A 21,756-nucleotide genomic window follows, 5' to 3' on the forward strand; every position below is an offset into this window, starting at 1 on the left:
ATGAATATTCAAAGTTTACCTCAGCCAGATACTGTAGAAAGAATAATAAAGAGCAAAGAAACTTTGATGGGACCAAGGCATGGAGATGATCTGAAATTAAACTTTTATTAGCACCAGGTTGAGATGACTCAGAAAACATACTCAGGAGTGGCAGGATCTGCCTGTACACCTCAATGCCAGAACATCCAGGATGTTGGAAATCCAGCAGCTGATCCCTTAGTCTTGATTCTTCCACTCTGGGGCTTCAGTGGGAGCAGAGTGGGTTTGGAGGTGGCAGGAGGGTGTAGGGGCCATGGAGCTGAATTCAAAGCTGAGAGACCTGAATCCATTTCTTCCTCAGGGGCCATTCCCTGTGTGCTTGCATCACTCAGGGCTGGATTCACCAGGGTTATTAAGCACTGTCGAGTAGGACATCAGCTACTATTATTTTTAATTCTTTTTTCTTTGTAAGAATGAAGAAAGCACAACTTCCCCACTCCTTACCTGATGGAATCCTATGGGAATAAATCACATGGGAAGCTATTTTCTTCACAGTAAAAAAAAAAGCCATTCTTTATTCAAATAACTTATTTTTATACAATTTTACAGACCTTCAATTGGTCAGTAGCTTTCTTGCCAATTACTTTGTTGGTTAGTAACAAGTTGTTACCCTGTATTGATTGGTCACTCAAACTCTCAGTGTGTACATGCAGGGAAAATTGGTTTTGAGAGATATTTTCATTTTTCTATCTTAGGTGTAAAAACAGTTTATACAGGTGCTGGTTGCTCTTCACCCAGGAATAGATTGTTATGTTAATGAACTGCTCACACCAGGATTGCTTTCACATGGGAACTTGCAAAATGTTAGCTTTGACAAGGCCAGGGACTGATTTTAGGAGAGCAGGCTTGATTTTATGAAGTCTTTCTTTATGATTTTTCTACCTTACTGCAACAGAATCCTGTTGCCACTGTTGGACTCAGTGAGAGTTCACAGCAATCAGGAGCACAGCTGTGATAGATGAGTAATGGCATGGTTGACTCTCACAATTAAAAGGCAAATATCATGTATAGATGTTAAGAGAAGTTTTATAGATTTATAGCTATGTGCTGTTATCAGGGGGCGGCCTGAGTTCAGGACATTTGGGAGGGTCAGTTTGTCACTCTGGCAGCAGCTGCCCTCCAATCAGGATTTAAGGCAGTGAACTCCACCACAGGACAGTGAAGGAGGAATCAATTGACAGAACTTTGGGAGGGGCTAAAGGATTAAAAGGTGGAAGCTCCATGGTGTGTGTGAGAACGTGGTGGGGAAAATCCTCTGCTCCTGGTGCTGTAATATTTTCTCTATCCAGTCTTCCGCTGTATTTTTGATAGGGTTTTAATAAACCTTTCAATTTTTCGGGGGTGACTAGCATTTTTCACATAACCACTGTTCAGGGCCTCGTGACAGGAAATTTCCAGGTGCAATGAGGATCCAGAATGCAGCTACGGATCCAGCGGTCATTTCCCAGCCACCTTCTACATCGTGCAGACAAAACCCCAGAGCTGCGGAGCGCCGGGACGCTCCCGCGTGGGATGGAGCGCGTTAATGGATGGCTGCCTTGATTAAACATCAGCCTGTGTTTCTGTTTCTCCTCCTGCTCCCCAGACCCCGTGCACGGGCCGCAGAACGTGGAGGTGGTGGACATCCGCTCGCGGCAGCTGACGCTGCAGTGGGAGCCCTTCGGCTACGCCGTGACGCGCTGCCACAGCTACAACCTCACCGTGCACTACCAGTACGTCTTCAACCAGCAGAAGTTCGAGGCAGAGGAGCTCATCCAGACTTCTTCCCACTACACCCTGCGAGGGCTCCGGCCCTTCATGACCATCAGGCTGAGGTTGGCCCTCTCCAACCCCGAGGGCAGGATGGAAAGCGAGGAGCTGGTGGTGCAGACTGAGGAGGATGGTGAGTTGTGGTGGGGTGTGGCTGTGCCACTCACTCGAGGTCACCAAACGTGGGGGTGTTCACAGGGGTCCCAGGATGAGGGAAGAGATGAGAATCTTGACTCCATGTTTCAGAAGGCTGATTTATTATTTTATTATATCTATTTTATCAAAAGAAAACGATATATTAAAACTATACTAAAAGAATAGAAGAAAGGATTTCATCAGAAAGCTTTCAAGGAAAGGAAAAGAACGATAATAAAATCATGTGACTGCTCACAGCCTCGACACAGGTGGCTGTCATTGGTCATCAAGTAAAAACAATTCACATGCTGGGTAAACAATTCTCCAGATCACATCCCAAAGCAGCAAAACATGGAGAAGCTGAAGCTTCCCAGCTTCTCAGGAGAAAAGATCCTGGCAAAAGGAATTTTCATAAAATCTGTCTGTGACAGTGGGGTTGGTTGGTTGGGTTTGGAGGGAAGACTTGTCTTCACGTTGTAAATAACAGCATAACCCTCTGTCCCACAAGACTGGTGCAGCTTCTCTGGTCAGTGTGTCTATTTTGAGTGTAAAACTTGTGGGTTTAAATGATTTCCACTTCACAGCCGTGTTCTTGAAAGGGCGAAGGTCCCTGAAGTGCTTGGCATGACAGACACCAGTCTGAGAAGCTGTTAAAGAGCTGTAGGTTTAATTCTTGGGGTTCTGAACCACCCAGCAGCTTCCTTTGTCAAATGGGCAAATGCAGTCCTGGTATTTATTGATTTTTCTTGTGCCGTCACACAAAAGAAAGCATCCCAAAAAATGTACAGTTCCTTCTTTTCCAGAGTGCAGCTTTTCTTAAAGGTGATCTTCTGGACATCACATTTTACAGAGATCTCAATGTAAAATTAATTGTGGGTTTAAAAGAATGGATCTATAAGAACAGTTTTCTAGAGAAATTGATGGAAAGCTTCAAAGTGTTGTTATCCCACCTGAGCTATTTCAGACCAAGGACTGAATTCCTCTGCCTGGGCTGTACAAGTTGCTGTCCCAAGTTTCTCTCAGCTGAAAGTGGCTCCTCCAGCCCCATATATTACGTGGGGAGACACAAAAGGATGGCAGATATTTCAGAAAAATGACCAGGTTTTTTATCAGACAGGTTTGGGAGTGCATTTAGTTGGTTATCTGCCACAGCATTAACATTTTGCTGGAGCAGGTGGATTTTTTCGAGCTGGCCTTGTAGCTGTAATGAAATATAAATCTTGCATTGTTACTTTACTAAGCAAATCAATCTTTCCTATGGATAAAGGTGTGCAGCCCCTTAGCATCTCCATGCCAAGGTGCAGTCTGGCTGTTTAGGTGGAGAGTTCTGCTGTTGTGTGGGTGGAGAAGGACAAATTAAATTCCTTGCTGCTGCTCTGCTGTACTGGAATAAAATCATACTGAAATTAGCATCATATTTTCATGGATTCTGATTTTATTTGTCACATAGTGGTTACATTAGGGTATTGTTATTTGAACCAAACGTTGAAAAATAAGCCTTTCACATTGATAGTAGCTTGGTAATGGTAGTGCCTTGAGGGATTTTAATTTTTAATTTTATTTATTTATTTTTAACACTCCACTTCCTGTCGTATGGCCTTTTGCTGTCTCACATGTGTGCAGCTGGAGCTGGTGGAGTTTTTAACACAGTTTGTCTGGGTTCTTTTTTCCCCCTGCAGTTCCTGGACCCGTTCCCTTGGAATCTATCCAAGGAGGACCTTTTGAAGAGAAGATCTACGTTCAGTGGAAGCCTCCAAATGAGACAAATGGCATCATTACACTCTATGAGGTGAGAAGAACAGATTGTTGTCAAGGAATACGTGCCACAGGGCCCTTTTCATGTGTGTTTAAGCCAATCCTGAGCTCTGAGAGATCTCAGCAGGTGCTAAAAGAAGCCTTATTAAAATAGATAAGATTCTTCAGGATTGTCTGTTGCTGCCACTGAAAAAATTTCCCATTTCATAAAAGAGAAAGATTTCTTTCCAATATTTGTGGCAAATTGAGAGCCACACGTTTCCCCATGTCTCAGGTGCCCTGTTTCCTTCTGCAGTAGCTCCAAGGTCTGTTTGCTTTCCTTTGTTTTTTTTCATTTTGAGGTAAAACACTGCTAGGTTTTATACCTACACACTGTAACTGATTCCTCTTTGCCTTCCACCTGTCACAGCACTTCCTGACAATATCAGCAGAATGCAGCCATCAACTCTTACCTCTTTTGAATGTTTCAGTGATAATATTTGTCCATCCCAACAATATCTCTGGTGACAAACAAAGTAGAGCAGGTTATAGGATGATCACTGACCATCCTGTGCTGGAGGAGAAATAAACAATTAAATGTGATTTTAGAGTTTATCAGAGGTGGTGCTTCTTGTGAAGTGTTACTGCTGCCATGTGCTCCTGGTGAAACTCTCCCTAATGTCATGTGCACCCAAATATGTGGAACAGGAATGTGAGAGGAGGGACTCTTTAGGGGATCAAGTGAAAGGAAATACAGTCCTACAAAAGAGGGTAAAGGCACTTGGATTAAATAGCAGAAAGTGGTGCACCAGTACTGGCTGAGTATGTGTCAGTTTATGGGTTCAGTATTTACCTCTGTAAGATTAGAGAAAGTAAAAATAATTTTGTTTTTATGGTGACACAAAACCCCTCACCATGGCTTGTGCAGCATTTTCTGACACAGAGGGACAAGAGCCAATATTTCACTCCCTCTTTTGTGCTTTTTGTACAAACTCACTTTAGAAAAGCCACAGGTGCAAGAAGCAGCTCTGACACTGTCAATGAGGTTCTGCCTCTTTCCTCTTCCCATCCAGCCTCTCATTTGGGACAGGGTGTCATGTGATATGTCACTTCCAGGTGTCTTTTCTAGCACTGGCTCTCTCTGTCATAGTCACATGGGAAAAATGAAGCAGGTTTAACATCACTGAGATCTTACACTCCAGCATGAGCAATGGATGAAGCTTTCTCCTGTAACTTCACTTTTAGGTCATCATTTGGCTCACAAAGGCCAGACTGAGTTTGACTCAGCAAAATTAAGCAGATGAACAGAATTTCCTCTTGCTAATTTAGTGTCATTTCAGCCAGGCTGAAACCCTTGACTAGGTCTGGATTCATTGTTGGTCACTGTTGAGACACTTATGGAAATGTGTGCAGGGTGCAAATCATCTGTCAGTGCTGAAATAGAACCAGCCCTCATCATTTTGTGGTCTTTGAGGATGCCTGTGTAAGGAGCTAGGCAATAAACCTGGGTGGGTTTTAAAGGAATTACTCTGAATTTAATGTTACAAGTTCATTTCTTTTCTGGCAACACAGGTGACCTATAACAGAACATATTTAAAATGACCCAAGTCAAATGATGCAAATGATGCAAAAATAACTCCTTTTAATTTTTAAAGAAGCAGTTTCTTACTAAAATATTGCCTTGGGCTCAGCTTGTTGAAAGGACTTGAGCAATCTGAGTAGCTTTTCTGGCAGAGCAGCTGCCTGAGACACTTCAATGCCTGCAGGGTTGTGATGCATCATGACAGTGCCTTTGCCCCTGAAGTCATAGCATTGCTCGAGTCTCAGAGGAGGCACAAACAAATTTCTCTTTCCTGATAATGACTCTCTGCATATTTGGCAGCTGTAGACAAAGAGAAGTCAAGGTGAATTCAAACTCTTCCCTCTTCCTCCTTTTCCTACTCCCCACCATCTGTAAAAGGATGAACATCTGACTGCTAGAAACACCATGAGAACCAGAGTGCCTGGAAGCTGTCACAGTGTGGCAGCTGTCCATTCCTGTCCCTTCTTCCAGGAGAAAATTCCTGCAGAAGCTTTCCATTGTTCATGGAAGCCTGAGACGAGTCCATCAGCTGGAGATAAAAATACAGGAGAGCAGTTGCACAGCCTGGAGAGGTGGCCAGGGCACTCTTAGGGTGGTTTGCTTTGTTTGGAACATGGGGATCCATGCAGATGGAACCCACACAATTCCTGTACACTGGCACTGCTGTCACTGGGAATTCTGCTCCATCCTGGGAGACTCAATGATCTTCCAGTGGATTTGCAGCTCTGGAAGCTCTGCAGTTGTGTTGCTGTTATTAGGGAGAAAAAAAAACCACAAAGGCCTGTGAGCATTTATTAAAGAAAAAAACCTGCAAAGTGTTTATTAAGTATTATCACTTTATGAACTTGAGTTTGTGGTGTCAGGTCCTGCATTACACCTGGAGGTAGCTGGCTAAATTTACACATTAGAATTGTGCCACAGAGAGTCTCTCAAACCCCTTTGGGCACAAACCCTCCTAATAAAAACAAATGAAACCCCACCTTCTCCTCCTAAGTAAGAGTTCCCTCCTCACCATCACCATCACAATCTGATTCATTGTATCTGGATATTGTATTTTCCCTCTAATTCTCTTAAAAAATGTTATAAGCTTCTAAAATGCTTCAAAATAATCACGCTGTCTATTCTACTTACATCCCACTTGCTTCCCTTTGGGACTGATTTTCTTCTCAGGTCCCTAATCATTCCTGCAGCTCCTTGCCAGATGTCCCTATAACCCAAATTGCTGTTGCAGTTTTCATATCCACTGCTTGGGTTCCAGCTCGGCTGGGATTCAGCAGCACAACCTTCAGCAAGTCTTTTGGCAGCCAGAAGCACTAATTCCATAATGACTGCATGCTTCTAAAGAGCCTAAACAGAATGGAAGGACCTTAATGAAGCTTTTTTGACTTCTGCAAGTCTTTTCTGATGGGTATTTTTCCTTCCAAATGCTATTGTTGCCTTTTAACAAAGCAAGAGTGTTGCATTTAAAAGTGGTTTAACCCCCTCTGCGTTCAGTTGCAGAATTAATTATTTCACTGGGTACAGAAACAGCTGGATTTTTAAACGAAGGGACCTTTTAGATCCCTTGTAATTGCAGTTCTAGATCCTTCTCTAAGTGCAGTCTCTTTCTGGGGAGCAGAAACCTCTTGTTCAAGACAACTTGGAAAGCTCTGGGAATTACAAATCAGTTAATCAGTGTGCTGGAAAGATTAGGATATGAGCTGGGTAGAAAGGGAGGATGGAACAGATCATTCTGGGGTGATGCCTTGTGAAGGCTGCCCTAGAGCAGAGACTGGACAGAGCTAAAGAATAGAGCAGGGATTTATCAAAAGGCCTCCATGGATCCACCTTGGGCAGCACCAGAGCCCAGCCAGGGCTGCACCCAAGATGAACCAAAATGGCCCCAAAATGCACGGCCGGGCACGGGGTCTGTCCCTGGGATCAGCTCTGCTCCATTGGCACCTTGCAGTTCATTGTCCCAGCCCAGCTTTAGCCCAGGCACTCCCACCCTGCTTGTTTTTCTCTCTCCAGCCCACGGGGTTTGTGCTCCTGGGCTGAGATTGGGATCATTTGTCCTTGGTGCCCAGCTGGAGCAGGAATTGTTTTGTCTCCCTGCTCTGTGCACAGAGCTCACCATGCCCTGATGTGAAGCTCAGACCCACTCGCTAAAGCAGCAGAGAATCTGAAAAATACAAAAGTTAAAACCTGAGGCACCAGGGGAGCCCAGCAAAGCTCACAGGTGTGTGGTGAGACAGGAGGTGAAAATCTGTCTGTCCATCAGGAAAGCCAGGGAGAAGCACAGCTGCTCTTGGAAGCAACAGAGGGAAGGCTTAAAGCCTCTCACAGGTCCCCAGGTGGCTTCAAGGTGTGTTGGTACCTACAAGAGGCAGGCAGACCAGTCTGTGCTCAGAAACCCAGCTGAGAGCAGAGCTGGGCTTTGCTGGTTCCTTGGTTTGGGTAAAAGGCTCCATGCAGTTGGGTCTGCATGTGACACTCATGGAAGAGGCACCATTACACAGGTATTGTCCTGTTGTCTCTGGGAGCAGCCTGTGAGTGGCACAGTTCAGTAACATCTCAGTAATCCTGCCCCACCATCAATCTCCTGGCAGACTGAAAGCACCACGACTTGTTGAAATTTTTATTTTACATTTTTTAACCAGTCCTGAAAAGCTGTTCTGCTTTAAAATCCCTAATAATCAAATTCTGCTCATTGTCCTCACACCATGTGGGAGTTCAGCTACAAAGCCTTTGTGTACAAAGGCGTGCAACAAAGATTTATTCCTTTTAATTTATTTTTTCCTAAGTGTGTGTGAAGTCAAACTACCATCAAACAGACACTTTCATTGGGCTGCAAGGGCAAGCAATCTAATTTAAGGTCATAACCCAGCTTTGGCACTAAAATTCTCCTGCTTTTAGATGACATGAGGTTGTCTTAGATGTATGTTTAGTGCAAACTTGCATCTAGAAAATTTAAGTAAACAAAACTTATTTGTCTCTTCATTTTGCTGTTTGGGAGCTTTCAGGTGCACTCTGTAAGTGATGCTGGCTTTTTGCCTTTGTAAATACAATTTTTTTGGTATGCATTCTATTTCTCAGAATTGTCAGTTTTTAGACTATTTCACCCCTCAACAGGAAGAAAAAAGGGGAAACCCACCTATCATTGCTGTCTGAAGTACTTGTCACCTTTCTTGGGGGAAAGCATTTTTAGGGATATTGCAATCCTGACAGCATTTAAAGGGTGGATCCCAAATATTCAGCTTCTTGGCTGGAAAAATGGCTCCCAGACTGCTGAAGTCCTTTCAGTGAGCCATGCCTGAGGGCAATGTTGAAGCAGCAAATTGTCTTTTTAAACATTGTAAGGTGCAGTCCTGTAATGACTTATGTCCTCATCTTTAGGATTGTTAAGTCCCTGGTGGTTTTGGGGAAAAATAAGGATGTATTTGAGCTTCTAACTAGCTAGTTTTTTCAGTCACTGTTCCTGAAATGCTGTAAATCTCTATTTTGATGCCAGGAATAATAATACAGGGAACTTTCATACACAATTTCAGCTCTTTAATGGGATGCTTGGAGCCTAGTACATCTAATCCCAGTGGATTTGAGTTTAAATTGCACTTCAGAGGCTACAGATCCTCTTAGTTACCATGTAAAATTGCAGTCTGCCCTTCTTCATCTCTCCAGTTGCCAATATGCCATTTCTTCTCCATCACCTCACTCCCTTTTGCAATACAGGAGAGGTTGTTACACACAAACTGCCTCTGTAGAGAGTCTGGCATGAGGTCAGTATTTGTGGGATGCATTGCCTTTATTTATAAAAGGGTGGAAACAAATTTCTTCCACCCTTGACCCCTGAAAGTGCATGCTTATTATAACAAAAAGCAGGATTATCTGCTGTGATAGCTATGCAGGGATATGCATCCATTTCTATTCATAGCCCTTTTCTAAGCTGTTCAGGAAACCTGGTTTTTTTAGATAAAATCTTTCCTGCTAAAAGGTGTTAAAAGAAAAAATGTTTCCCTGGAAAAGGCTGCAAGGGTTGGAAACTCAGCTAGGCTTAGTCATTTGTTTGTTTATTTAAAGGGTCTGGGGGCTTTTTTTTTGGTTGTGAAGGGTGAAAAATGGCTCCCACAAGAAGGGAAGCAACAACCACAAAATCTTGCAACCGATTTATATAAAGCTCTACCGCTGAAATAGTGGAAAGATGACAATTGTGGGAAATTGCCTTCAGTGAGAAGTGGCTTTGAATGTTCCCATGAAAATCAATCATGTTACAGCCTCTCAATTGCATTCCATGGATGCAGGAGACTCCTGGGATGGAGCTTTCTCACTTAAACTCAGCTGGGGCTGCATTTAGCTGAGCACGAGCAGAGCAACCTGGAGACCTGTTCTGGTTTGAAAGCAGAACCAGTGAGAGACTCCAAGTCAGAAATACAATTTATTAGGAAAAGGGGAAAAAAAAAAAAACAAAATACATGCAATAATACAAAAGAAAAACCACTGACAGAGTCAGAACACAACCTGACACCCTGTTGGTCAGGGTGTTGGTAGCAGTCCAGTTGGATTGGTGGCTGGAGCTCTCCTGGAGTGGCTGGTGTGGGTTTGGTGGAGCAGTGATCCTGTAGAAGGGTGTAGTCTTCCTCTGAAGATCCAGTGGAAAAGACAGCTGTTCCTCTGGGAATCCAGTGGAAAGAGTGACTGTTCTGTCCCAAATCCCAGATTATATCCAGGTGGGGATGTTTAGCTGCTCCCCCCTGGCAGAGCATCTCACAACAGGCTGATATCATTCTGAGCCATGCAGTGGGTCCATCAAACAGAAATGGCTCCCTGAGGGAGTTCTGACCCAAAGCCCAGATTGTATCCAGGTGGGGATGCTTGGCTCCTCCCCCCTGGGCAGAGCATCTCACAACGGGCTATCATTCTCTGAGGCATGCAGTGGGTCCATCAAACAGAAATGGCTCCCTGAGGGAGTTATCTCTGAGTCATGTGGAAAAACATTGCCAGGCTCATTAACAGGAGATAAGGACAAACAATGCCCCTCCTGGTTTCAGCAGCTCTTGAGGATGGGAATAGCATACATCTTTATATTGTAACCTAGCACAAGACCCTGTCGAGGGTCCAAAACACAGGCAGTCAGCAATTAAAGATGGGGTATTGGATCCTGCCTTTATCACTCATCTGCAGGGACATTGTTGGGAATTATTCCCTGTTCATCTGCAGCACTAACACTGCCTCTGACACTGCATTGATAAGATGTAGTCTCTTTTTTGTCCAGAGTCCATGAAGTTGATTACATTAAGAATAAGGGGTTTACTGCATCTGTGCCATATTGAATTAGACTTCTTTAATAATCTAAACTAGCAATGGAAGTGTGGGGCCATGTATCATCTGTTCAAGTTTGAAGCTCTGTCAGCCCTACAGAGGCTGTGTCACGCTCTCAGTGACGTGTAAGGAAAGCTGCTCACATCTACCCAGCTCACTTAGGTCTGGAGTTTATGGCTCTTAGCATAGAAGGGCCCTGGAACGGGGCTGGGCTGGCTGAAGAGAAATTGTTTCTTTTATGCCTGCTGACTGTAGTATTTACTGAGCACTTGGTGAACAGGTTGGTTAAATGCTGCCAGTGTTCTGGGCTCCACTTAATAAAGATTCAGGCCAGAATATGGGAAATGAACAGTGCTGATTGCACTGATTTATTATCATTTCTTGGCAACTGAGAAGGGTGATAAATCTGAGCATTGCTCTCTCTCTCAGTAGCTTGGGATGCTGTGTTAGTCACAGATCGTGTGGCTCTATTCCTAGAACAAGGCAGGGCTCAGTCAGATGGCTTTCCAGTGAGCCTTGAGTGTCACATGGTCACAGGAAATATCCTTCCCCCCACCCTACAACCAGTGGCACCCCATAGAGACCTCCTCCCCTTTCCCCCATGCTGTTTAATAAATTTTAATAAATTAATAGAGTTTATAAACTCCCCTGTCAGCACAGAATATGAGTATGTGCTTGACCCTCCTGCCACACCCAGGGTGCTCAGTCAAGGTGGCTTCTCTGACCCTGCAAGGAAAGCACAATTTGCCTGTGTGCAATAACACAGAGGGCAACACATGCAGCTGTTGTGCTGGTGGAACAGGATGGCTTTCCTTCCCCATCACGTTTGGAAACATCAGATGCCGTGGCAGGACTGGAGTTAGTCTGAGCTGTGTTGATTTAAGGTGCTGTGGGGAGTTATTAGGAGTTAGGCTGGGCTCTGTCTGCCTGGCACAACCCAGGGTGCTGGCTCTGCTTGGCTGCTCCTGCCTCTCCAGATAAGGGCAGCAGCAGCAGGGAGGATGCTCCAGATGCAGGCTGGGGGTTTGCTCAGGGATTACTCCTTGTTGGAAAGAGCCTGCTGTATTGATGCTTTAGGATTTGAGATTTTCTATTTTCCATATATTTGTAGCCCTGCAGTTCTTTAGTGTATAACTCTAAACCCTACACACAGTGTGAGCTGCTGCTTTCCCAGTTTGGGCAGACACAACAATTCCTCTCCAGGCCTGGCAGTCAAGGACACCTCACTGCCTCAGGGCCCAGAGATGGAAACAAAACTGAGCTGGGGGAGCAAACTTGGGGTAAATGACTTCATTGCCTGAAGCTGTAACTGGAAGATTACCGCCCAATATACAAATGGACCAAATTTATAAAAGTGTGAAACCTGTGACCTGTGGTCCATTTTTTTGGGTGGATCTGGGGGGCTTTGTCTGCCCAAAATATACCTGAAGGCCCTTCAATAAAAAAACTGGTTTTTATTCCCTTAACTTTGTCTAGCCTCTGACTTTAGGCAGTCCCAGCAAAGCACCAGGTTTTTATTGCTCCTGTTCCTCTCCACCCTGTCCCAGTTCCTTTAGCACAGCCTTAGACCTAGGGAATGTTTAAATGTTTCCCTAATTAGGGATGCTTTTCTGAATAAGCACCTCAAAGAGCTTTTGAACAAACTTCTTCAAATTATAGAGGATTCTTAATTGTGTGTTACTCATTTGCTGTTACTTGCAAGATGTGCTTAACTTGGGAGCATTTGCTAATGATGCTTTTTAAAATCCTATGGTTTCCAGTAACATCTTAGGAAGAAAATGAGAGGGTTTTTCTGAGAAACTCAGATGTCAGGGTTTTTCAAATGTATGACAACCTCCAGGTAAGTAGCATACTTGTGTTATAAATAGAATGAATCAACTGTTTTAAAAAAATTGCTTGATCAAGCTTTTCAGAAATAAAAGCATAATGTGGTCCCTTGAGCACAACAATTTCTTTGATTACCTTTTTATTGTTCTTTTGAAGCCAATAGACATGCAGTGATATAAATCCCATGCAAATGAGAAGATATTTGGTTACAACAACACTTTTTTTTTTTTTAGGAGCTGAATTATTTTAGTGTGCACATTGCACTTTTTCTAAGCCAAACTAAATGATAAGAACTGAAAAAAACTCCAACTTATTCTTTCTTGTAATGAAGTTCAATTTTAAAACATCCTTTTGTAGATACATCAGCATCTTGTCTTTCTGCCTTCCAATGCTTTTTTTCCCCAGGAAAAAAAAAAACCAGCACATTTCAGTCTATTATTTTTTCATCTCTATATTGCTCATTCAGGAGAAGAGCTGATCCTTAATCCCATTTCCTCCATCTCATCCTTTCAGGTGGCAGTGTACCTGTGCAGTTAGAGCACTACAAAGCTCTTTAACAACTCCATTTTCACATCTTGCAGTATTTTGTTTACCAAAATGTAGCAGTAAGCTAAGTTGAAAGCAAACTGCAGATGCATGTTTGTACTTCCTTCCTAGATTGTGTTTTTTCCTCTGTTTCATCTTTAGTGTTTCATTTAGAGAACACATACAGCTGGATAATTCAGGTGTGGTGATGGTTTCATCCTGTTAATGGATGCCACTGAGGAACTTTGTAAAGGGGGAGAAGCCAGTCAAGGTGATCTTTGCATCACCTTCAGCAGTATGGATGTGTGGATGCATGGCTCCTTTTGGGAAATTCACCTTGTTGCTGTCCTTTGTCTTTGTGTCTTAGAGGCAGTCTTTATGATCCTGCTATCCAGTGGACAGGATGAGTTTGGGTTTTTGGGTTTAGTTTTCTTGCTCTGCTCACTTACCAATGTCTGCCTCCTTTCTCCTTCCCCTTTTTCCCTTCCCTGTTGGTCACACTTTTCCCTGATCCTGCTCTCCCTGCTGTGCTGGTGGTATTGCTGGCAGTGAGGCTGAGGTGCCTTTCAGAAGAATGAGGGCTTTAGCACAGGGAGAACTTTTCCTTTTGTTCTCAATTCACCTGCTTTGGTCTGAATTTGGGAAAAAGTGATTTAGGGTGAGCTTGGAGCAAGCTGGCTTAGTGGGAGGTGGCAGGGGGTTGAACTGGGATGATCCTTGAGGTCCCTTCCAACCCAAACCATTCTGTGAGGCAGACATTTGACTTGGAGAATAAATGCAAATACATATCTTAGGAGTCAAGTGACTGAAACGACACCAGCCCACAACTGTCAGCTACAATAAGAGCTAAGAGTGATATTTGATCTCTAAATGTGGCCAAACCATTCTGTACACATGTGAGCCTTGCTGCTGCTGCTTTCTGCAGTGCAGCAGACCCAGCAGCTGTGTGTGATGCTGCTCACACCCCACTCTGTGGTTTGGGGGCTGTTCCTTGCCCACAGCTTTCCCTACACCCAGGGTATCATGGCCAACCACAATGAGGGGTTTTAGGCAGAGCTTTCAGCATCAAGGAATAACTGAGGAACAAGCATGGAGATTGAATAACCACCTCAGTGCTGCAGTCCTATCAAAGCAATTTCTACAGTTGTCATTTTCTGCTATTAAGCTGAACAATGAGGCTCTCCAATAAAATCATATGAAATAACAGCTCATTAAAAGCTCTCCTTAATATATAGCATGCTAATTAATGTCAGTGGGGTGCAAGCTTGAATGGCAGAATAGACTATAATGTTTAGAAAGTAGGTAAAATAAAAGAAGATATTTTCTCGTTAATGACCTTTTAGTAAACCTAATGAAATCCTTAACGGCCTGAATACATTACTGAGGCACTCCCAATTGCTTTGCTACCTAGTCCATTCTTCCTCCTTTTCTCACAGACATTAAACTTGGCTTTGTTTATAAAGAAAAAAAATGCCATAAGGAAATATTTCCCAAGGAAATATGAAGAGGAAGAAAGAGTCTGTGCAAAAGGAGAGTAGAGGAGACTTCTCAGCCCTGCTGTCCCTGGTGCTGCTGCAGGACCACGTTCTGTCCTGCCTTGGCTGAGCTGCCTGTGTTTGCATGCAGGTTTAATTGCCCCCTGTTTACTGTGCCTCTCAGTAAATAGGCCAGGGAGCCAATGGGCCTCTTTTATTCCCGGGGTCTCCCTGGGTTAACTTCCATATTCATTCCTAATGAATAGCTGTGCTCTGGCTTTTTATACTGCTACCAGCCATGCTGTGCTTGTGCTGTGACTCAATTAAAGGATTTTATTCTGCAGGGCTTTTAGTCTTTCACGTGTTGCCAGCCTTAAATATTACTTTCAAATGATGATTAACTCTGCCTTAACCTTATCCCAAAAGAAGTAGCACAAGAATGGAAAAAAGAAAGGCCTACGGTTCCTCCCATTTCCTGGGTGAAAAATCAGTGGGCTGGGGAAGGATGTAAGTGCAATAATTGCCTGGCTTAAAGTGAGTTTTAAGATGGAAAATGTCTCCATTCATCTGATCATAAAATACATTCTTCAGCTCTTTACTTTTCCAGCACTGAAGAAGGATCAGGATGCTTCACTAACCTGTTCACCAACGCTTCCCTGTCACTGGAAGATAACTTCCTTCAAATTACTCCCTTTATGCCATACTTGGTGCAATTAACTTTAGTCTCCTAGCCCGAGATGTCTGAAACTCCCTGATAAGATTGAACCTAAGTCCATCCCAGGTGCAATCTGAAGTCACCTGCAGTAATAATTGTTCCTAGGAAGCCCAGGCACTGGGGAGTCTCAGAGGAGAAGAGCCCCTGGCTTGCTGTGTAATCATGTTTCAGTCAGCTCCATGGATCCATGAAATGGATTGTCCCCCTGACGTTCCTGCACTCCAGAGCACACACTCTGCTGGGCAAGTTGATTCCTTGTTTGGCTCCGAGCACAAAAAGAACTTCTGGCTTCCCCTCCCAGCCCTGCAAACCAAGGAGGAAAGGAGCACAAGTCACCTTGAAATCAGAATTTGAGAGTGTAGCAGCGTCAGCCAACCCTGTTTTGTTTTCCCAGTCATCCAGTGAGTGGTGCTTTGGGAGAAAGATGCCCAGGCTGTTGGCTGTGTGCAGGGGGCTTGGGTGAATGACAAAGCCAGCAGTGGTGATGACCAGGTGGTGATCAAGGAGCTGCAGGAGCTGTAGGAGCTGCAGGCTGACAGGAAAGAGAACTCAGCCACTGTCTTGTAAATGTGTTGTCCTCTTGGATGGAGCTCCTCTCCTCTCTCTTCTGGAGCTGGAAAAAAGAAGATGCTGTGAAGACACAGTCCTGAGGCAATGAAGGATACTCTTTTTCAGATCTCTGCAAGGAAGGTCTGCTCATGTCTCAACAGAATTTAATTCCCATTTCAAACTCCCACATTTCAGGAATATTTTAGTCTTTCAACATTAGTGAAACTTCATTGAAAACAAATGCCAACTCATCTCACCAGTGAAAATTCCAGGAACCCTGAGTCTTGTCCCTGGAAGATTTAACATGTCTGACAGCTTTGTATGTTGTGTTGAAATGTTCCCAGTTTGGGGTGACTCTGAATTTCAGGTCTGAAACCCTTCTGCTGATGGAAATGATTCATTAAGCCCTGAGCTTCCATGGGCCAACTCTACAGTTCACAGGAAGGAATCAAGAAAACAAGCCTATGGCTGTCATCCTTAAAACACTTCCACGAGGCCCATATCTTGGAGAGAGGACATAAGCTAAAAAATACCTACTAATCAAATATAGCAAAACAACTTCCCTCTGCTGAAATAGCAAAACATGCTTCTATCCAGATGCAGTAATCCGTGGTTAGATTTATGTTGTCTTTTGGGATGAGTGATTTTCCCTAGGGCTCACACCTTGGTGCTTTTTAAGGGTCAGAGTGTTGTTCCTCAGTCTGCAGGGCAAGCTCAAGCTTTTCCTGCTCCATGAGCCCCTGCCCAGAACAGGTCCCAGGTGAGGGTGATGGTCCAGCTCTTCCCATGGCAGCAGAGCAATGGGAAGTGATGGGGTTTATTTGTTTATTTTCTTTTGCACAGAGCACAAGGGCCTTGTGGCTGCCCAGTCATTATTAGTTTGTCTACTGGAGATGAGAAATCCAAACACAAGTCATGCATACAGAACTCTTGCATGTTACTGTCTAGAATATTTTTCCTTTTAGTGCTTGATAAGTTCCTTTTTCCACTGAGCCAAAAGGTTTTTCTGAGCTATTTAACTTTGTCTCCGTGGCAGTGTTGAACTTGCACTAAATTTAAAGAGGAAAAAATGCATATACAGCATTATTAACTTGCCATTTTCTTATTTAGGTCACAGACAAATTAGAAATTATTCAGGTTATCCAGACAAAAGCTACATCCTCACCAATCCAACATCCTTATTACAAGTGAACTTTGTGAACTCATCCATGTTGCTGCTGAGCAATCACTGCTGCTGGGTGGATGCAACTCAGTCCTTTCCCTCACACTCTAATCTTTCTCTCTCATTATATTTTATAAAATCTGTCTTGCAATGCCCCTCACTCCCAAAACATTCTTTCTTCTTTCCAAACCTCTCTCTATAGCAGAGAACAGGTTTCCAGCTGGATAAACCCATGGCTTCAGCTTTCAGAGGAGCTGCCAGCAGGAGCCAAGTCTGTGCTGGAGTGACACTGAGGTTGTAGCAACCCTGGCTGGGGCAGGAGTAATGAGACACAGCCCTGGGCTATGAATTGCAGTGACTTGGGAACAGGGGAATTCATTCTGCTTTGCCTGAGGCAAAGGTCTGCCATGCTGCCAGCTGAGTTCCTTAGACTCTCCTTTTCCTCTGTCATGGTAATAAGTACCAAGAAAGCTGCTGGTGAAAGACTTTTGAGGAAATCCCTTGTTACCTGCTACTAGTTTGAGTTGTGTAATCCTGCAGCAGAAGGACATCTATTTCTGGCTGCTTTGCTGACAGGTTTAAATAAAGACTGTGGACTTTGCAGGACTTTGGAACAGCATTTCTGGACCATGAGAAATTCCCTGCAGCTACAGTGGGACTGTCAAGGGAAGGGTGACAATCAATGAGCTGCAGTTCTGCCTGCTGCAGGGAGATCTTGGTATTTTCCTTTACCCTGAGCTCCTCAGTGGTGTGAGACAAAAACTATGTCAGTGTATCAGGCCTTTCTAATAGGGAAACATGGTAGCAGTGGCTCTTTTCTTCCCCAGCAAATCTGATGAAGAGGAAGCCCTAGTGAAGCATTCATGCCCAGGAAGAATCAAGATGTGCAGTTTACCCACTGCTTTTTCATGTCATTACCTAATTATTTTAGCAGCTTCCCTCCTCATGAGCTCCACGTTCATCTCAGTGACCAAGTTATTTGCTGGGATTTAACACAGTGCTGTCTAAACAGAGAATGTGTGAACATAATCCTTAATGATGTGCTGGGGGCACACACTGCTCCTGGAAGTCTTGCCTGTGATTAATCAGTTCAGCATAAGATAAACCTAGCACAGTTTTGGTAGAGGATTTGAAACCTGCTGAGGCTGAGCGTGCATCTGTTTTGTGTGCAGTTCCACACTGGTGTTTCAGCCTTGTCTGAAATTAGATAAGCACAGAAAGAAAACAACTCTCCAGTTGTTGCTGTGCACAGCAGTGGGTCTGTCAGGAGTGGTAGCATCTGCTTTCTGGAGAAAGCCACCTTTTTGTACCAATAGTAGTATTTATTGTCCAGACCTGGACAGCAGTGGTTTGACACTGCCAGTCTGTGGGCAGGTGGGTGAGAGATTGTGGTTTGAGTTTGCTGCTCTCTGTGTTGCTGTGCTGAACAGGCTGAGTCCTGGATGAGATTGGCAGAAGTGCCATCTGCTCAGGAGATCTCAGAGTCCTCACCAGTCTATTACTGAACTTACAGGCTGTGTCAGGTGTAGATGAGAAAACTGACAGCAGCTCTTAGGGAGAGAAGTGTTCCTGCTGGATGGCACTGATCCCTTTAGGATCCCTGCTTGCTGTGAGCCTTCCCAGCAAAATGCAGCCGTGCTGCCCTGAGCACCCAAGTGTTGGCACCATGTGCAGGGTGTCTCTTACCCTCTCCCCAAGAGAGCAGAGGGAAATCAAATAACAGCAACAGCAGTGGACAGCTCTGAGTTAGTTTCCATGCTCCATAGTAACTGCTGGAAGAGGTGGTGTTTCAGAAGATAGAGATGAATTTTATTTTTCATTTACTTGCCTGCAGAAGATGTGGTGGCTCCTACTGATGGTATTTCTAAGTGTTCATACTGATAAAGGATAACTAATAATTTATGAGAGGACCACTTTCCTCTGCATCCTGTTCTCACTTAAAGGGCTGCAGGATTTGGGCAGAACACTCTGTGACATGGCTTGTGCAGCTTTTACCAATATGACAGTCTCTAAATTTACTGTTTATAAATAATATTTCTGCATATAAATTAGTAATTATAAATATTGCCTGCAGCTGAAAACAACCTGGTACAACCCATTCAGCCTTGTCTGCCCCTCAGAGAGCCATTGTTTTGTTGAGGAAGGTAACAGATGATGTGACAGAGCTCTTCTCTGAGGTGACACTTGTTTTTCCTACTTGCCTTTGCAGGCAGACATGTCTCTGGATATAAATGTAGAGGAAGATATGTTGCCTTCTGTTCAGCAGCTTTTCCTTTTCATGCCCAAGTCCCTAGAGGGAAATATGCTTTAGTGGATTGGGGCTCTTGCTAAGCATCAATGCAGTCTCATGATATTCAATTAAAATTATTGTCACTGCCAAGAGCCTGCAGTGTTCAGGAGCCAATGTCACACATTTGAGGCAGGGACAAGAGATGACCACGGCAGAGATGATGGGTTCCTGCCTTCTTTTCAAACTTTGGAAGCTGAAGTGATGGCTAGATACGTTTTGTAGCTCAAGAAGCCAAATCTCTTTGCAGATATCTATGTAAATCTGACTTGAGCTTGACTTCTAGAGAGATGTCTGAGGTCATCCCTTTCATTCAGGACACACACACTGCAAGAACTGCCTGGGCTGATCAATTTTTGGGTGCACTTACACCCAAGTTCTAAATATTACTATTGCAGACCCATCTGATAACAGCAGACTTGGAGTTTGATTATCAGTTTTACAGAATAATCTGAGCTGCAAGGGACCCACAAGGATCATCAAGTCCAGCTCTTCAGTGAATGGCCCATACAGGAGCTGAACCACCAGCTGTGGTGTTTTAGCACCAGGCTCTGACCAGCTGAGCTAATCTCAGGGTCTCTTCACTAAAAGTGGCTTTAGTTCCTTTGTTTTTTTCCTGGTTTGTCTCTGGAAATGCTGCAATTTCCAGCCTCTTTTGGGTGTTACAGACACTGCAAAGGAGAGTGTGTGTGAGGGACCTTGAGCTGTATCCGAGTGTCCCTAACAAGTGTTTCTAGCAGCTGTGTTCTCAGCCCATTGATTTTTGCCAATGTGACAGTAAAAATAAAAGTAACTGTAAGAGGGGGTGAAAAAGGGTGAACAAAAAGCCCACAAACCTCCCAGTGTCTGAAACTAAGCCAGTCCTCGCTGTGAGAGTGGGAAGAGTGCTCTCCCTGCAGTGAGTTCTGTGAGCAGCAAGTCATGCAGACATCACTGACTACGGAATAATGACTTTGTGTTGGAGTGTGGCTTGTGCTCTTGTACTGCCATTACTTCTCTTCCCACTCAGAGTACTCATTGTACCATGCTTCCAACATGACAAACACACCTGGGATGAAAATGCCTGGCTGTATCCTCCTAGAGGAGCTCCTAATTATAGGAGAGATCCTGAGGTTGTGATGACAATGCTGCATGAATGCAAAGTGGTACTTTCCAAAAGGGCTCCTGGAGAACCCTTAATTCTGCCTTGTCTGTCCACCTTGGCATTTTGGGGTCAAGTTGTTCCCATGAGGGGCATGTTTTCAGAGGGCACCTTGACTTTTACAATGTTCTGGGTAGATCTGTCTCACCACTCTCACTCTAATAGCTGAATACTTGGAGCTGCAAAATGCAAGTTATTAGTAGCAGCTCTCCATGATCTGTTTGTGACTACATTGCACAGTAGTAGGTGGATGTTGCCGGGAGAGGAAGATGCAGATGTGAAAAACATCTGTATTACTTCTGGAGGGAGCTGGGCTGTCTTTTTCACAAACATTTCAGCTGCACATTGTGAGGAGTGAAAAGCTCTCAGTGAAGAGTTGTTGTCAGCCTTGCCCAGCAGCACCCTGGGCTTCCCTGACCCTTCCTCGCAGGCTGCTCACGTTGGGTTTGTGTGGCTCAGTTCAGAGAAACGGGATAAGAAAAATAACAGTGCACCTTTGGCCTGCAGAGCCAACGCTGGAGAGACAGGAGGTGAGCTGGACCTCACTCAGCACTTGGAGTAGGAAGTGGATTTGCAGGTCTGGAGCTGCAGAGTCAAACACCCTTCAGACACAGCTCACATAAACAGCACAGCATCAGCAAGGCTTCCCCTCTGCATCAGCTGAGACCTTGGCTCAGTGTTTTCTTTGCCAGCTCCAATGCAGGGTATTGCTAAATTCAAGCCATTAAGAATGAAAGTCTGCAATCCATGTGTAATTTTTAAAAATTGCTTAAAAATAAGATCGTAATTATTCAGCAGGAGGCAGTTTAAAAAAAATAAAATATTGCACCATGAAAACTAATAGAACCTTGATGCAATATTCAAAGTGCCTGGGATGGTTTTTAGTTATGCTGGTTTTCTCTAAAAATGGCCCATAAAAATTTATATTATTTTAGAGCTTTAATTAGCTAAGTATGTAAACTAAAATAAATAAGAGTTTTGGAGACATTCAGAGGGGAAGAAAAGACAATATAAATGTTCATTCTAATTCTTATTTAGATGAAGAGTAATTATTTCCTTTGATGTTAAATCACCTTTCTTTTTCTCACTCCATCCATGAATTTTCTCTCTGCTAACAGAACCTTGGGATTTTATTCCCAACACTTTGGCCCTGTCATTCTGCTTTATTAAACTAGCAGTTTGTTTGAACACTTCAGTTACTCATTAAATTTTACATTTTCTCTAGCTGTATTAATCACTGCTTTTTACAGACTGGGAATGTAAATGATCCCTTTGCCATCCACGCTGTGGGATAATTTGCCTTTGTAAGAGGCTCCTCAGCATTTCATGCAGTTTTCCTAGTCTTGTAATAAGTGGGTTTTTCTCCCTTCACTGTAAGATTTACTTTGGATCCTGCTTTTTACTATTGTTTAGCACAAAGCAATTCCCCCCAAAAGTCAGATTTTCATAAAACTAACAGTCCTGTTTACGTGCTGCTCTGGCATTAAACTGTGCATATGCAAATGGAAAAATGCAAATGTGGGAATGTGTTAAAGGAGCCA

The 21,756-nt window shown here is 43.8% G+C and overlaps 1 protein-coding gene across 1 annotated transcript in view; it reads left to right on the forward strand.

Annotated features, from left to right (window-relative positions):
* The first annotated feature begins 1,455 nt into the window (after nucleotides 1-1,455).
* Nucleotides 1,456-21,756, forward strand: part of LOC132335971 (receptor-type tyrosine-protein phosphatase T) — a 166,882-nt gene continuing 146,581 nt past the window's right edge. Inside the window, exons 1-3 of the mRNA XM_059863006.1 lie at nucleotides 1,456-1,546; nucleotides 1,625-1,921; nucleotides 3,603-3,712. Of these exons, the coding sequence (XP_059718989.1) occupies nucleotides 1,456-1,546; nucleotides 1,625-1,921; nucleotides 3,603-3,712 (498 nt within the window). The remainder of the gene's footprint in view (nucleotides 1,547-1,624; nucleotides 1,922-3,602; nucleotides 3,713-21,756) is intronic.

The sequence above is a fragment of the Haemorhous mexicanus genome, chromosome 18 (genome assembly GCF_027477595.1).
Source record: "Haemorhous mexicanus isolate bHaeMex1 chromosome 18, bHaeMex1.pri, whole genome shotgun sequence".
Taxonomy (NCBI): domain Eukaryota; kingdom Metazoa; phylum Chordata; class Aves; order Passeriformes; family Fringillidae; genus Haemorhous; species Haemorhous mexicanus.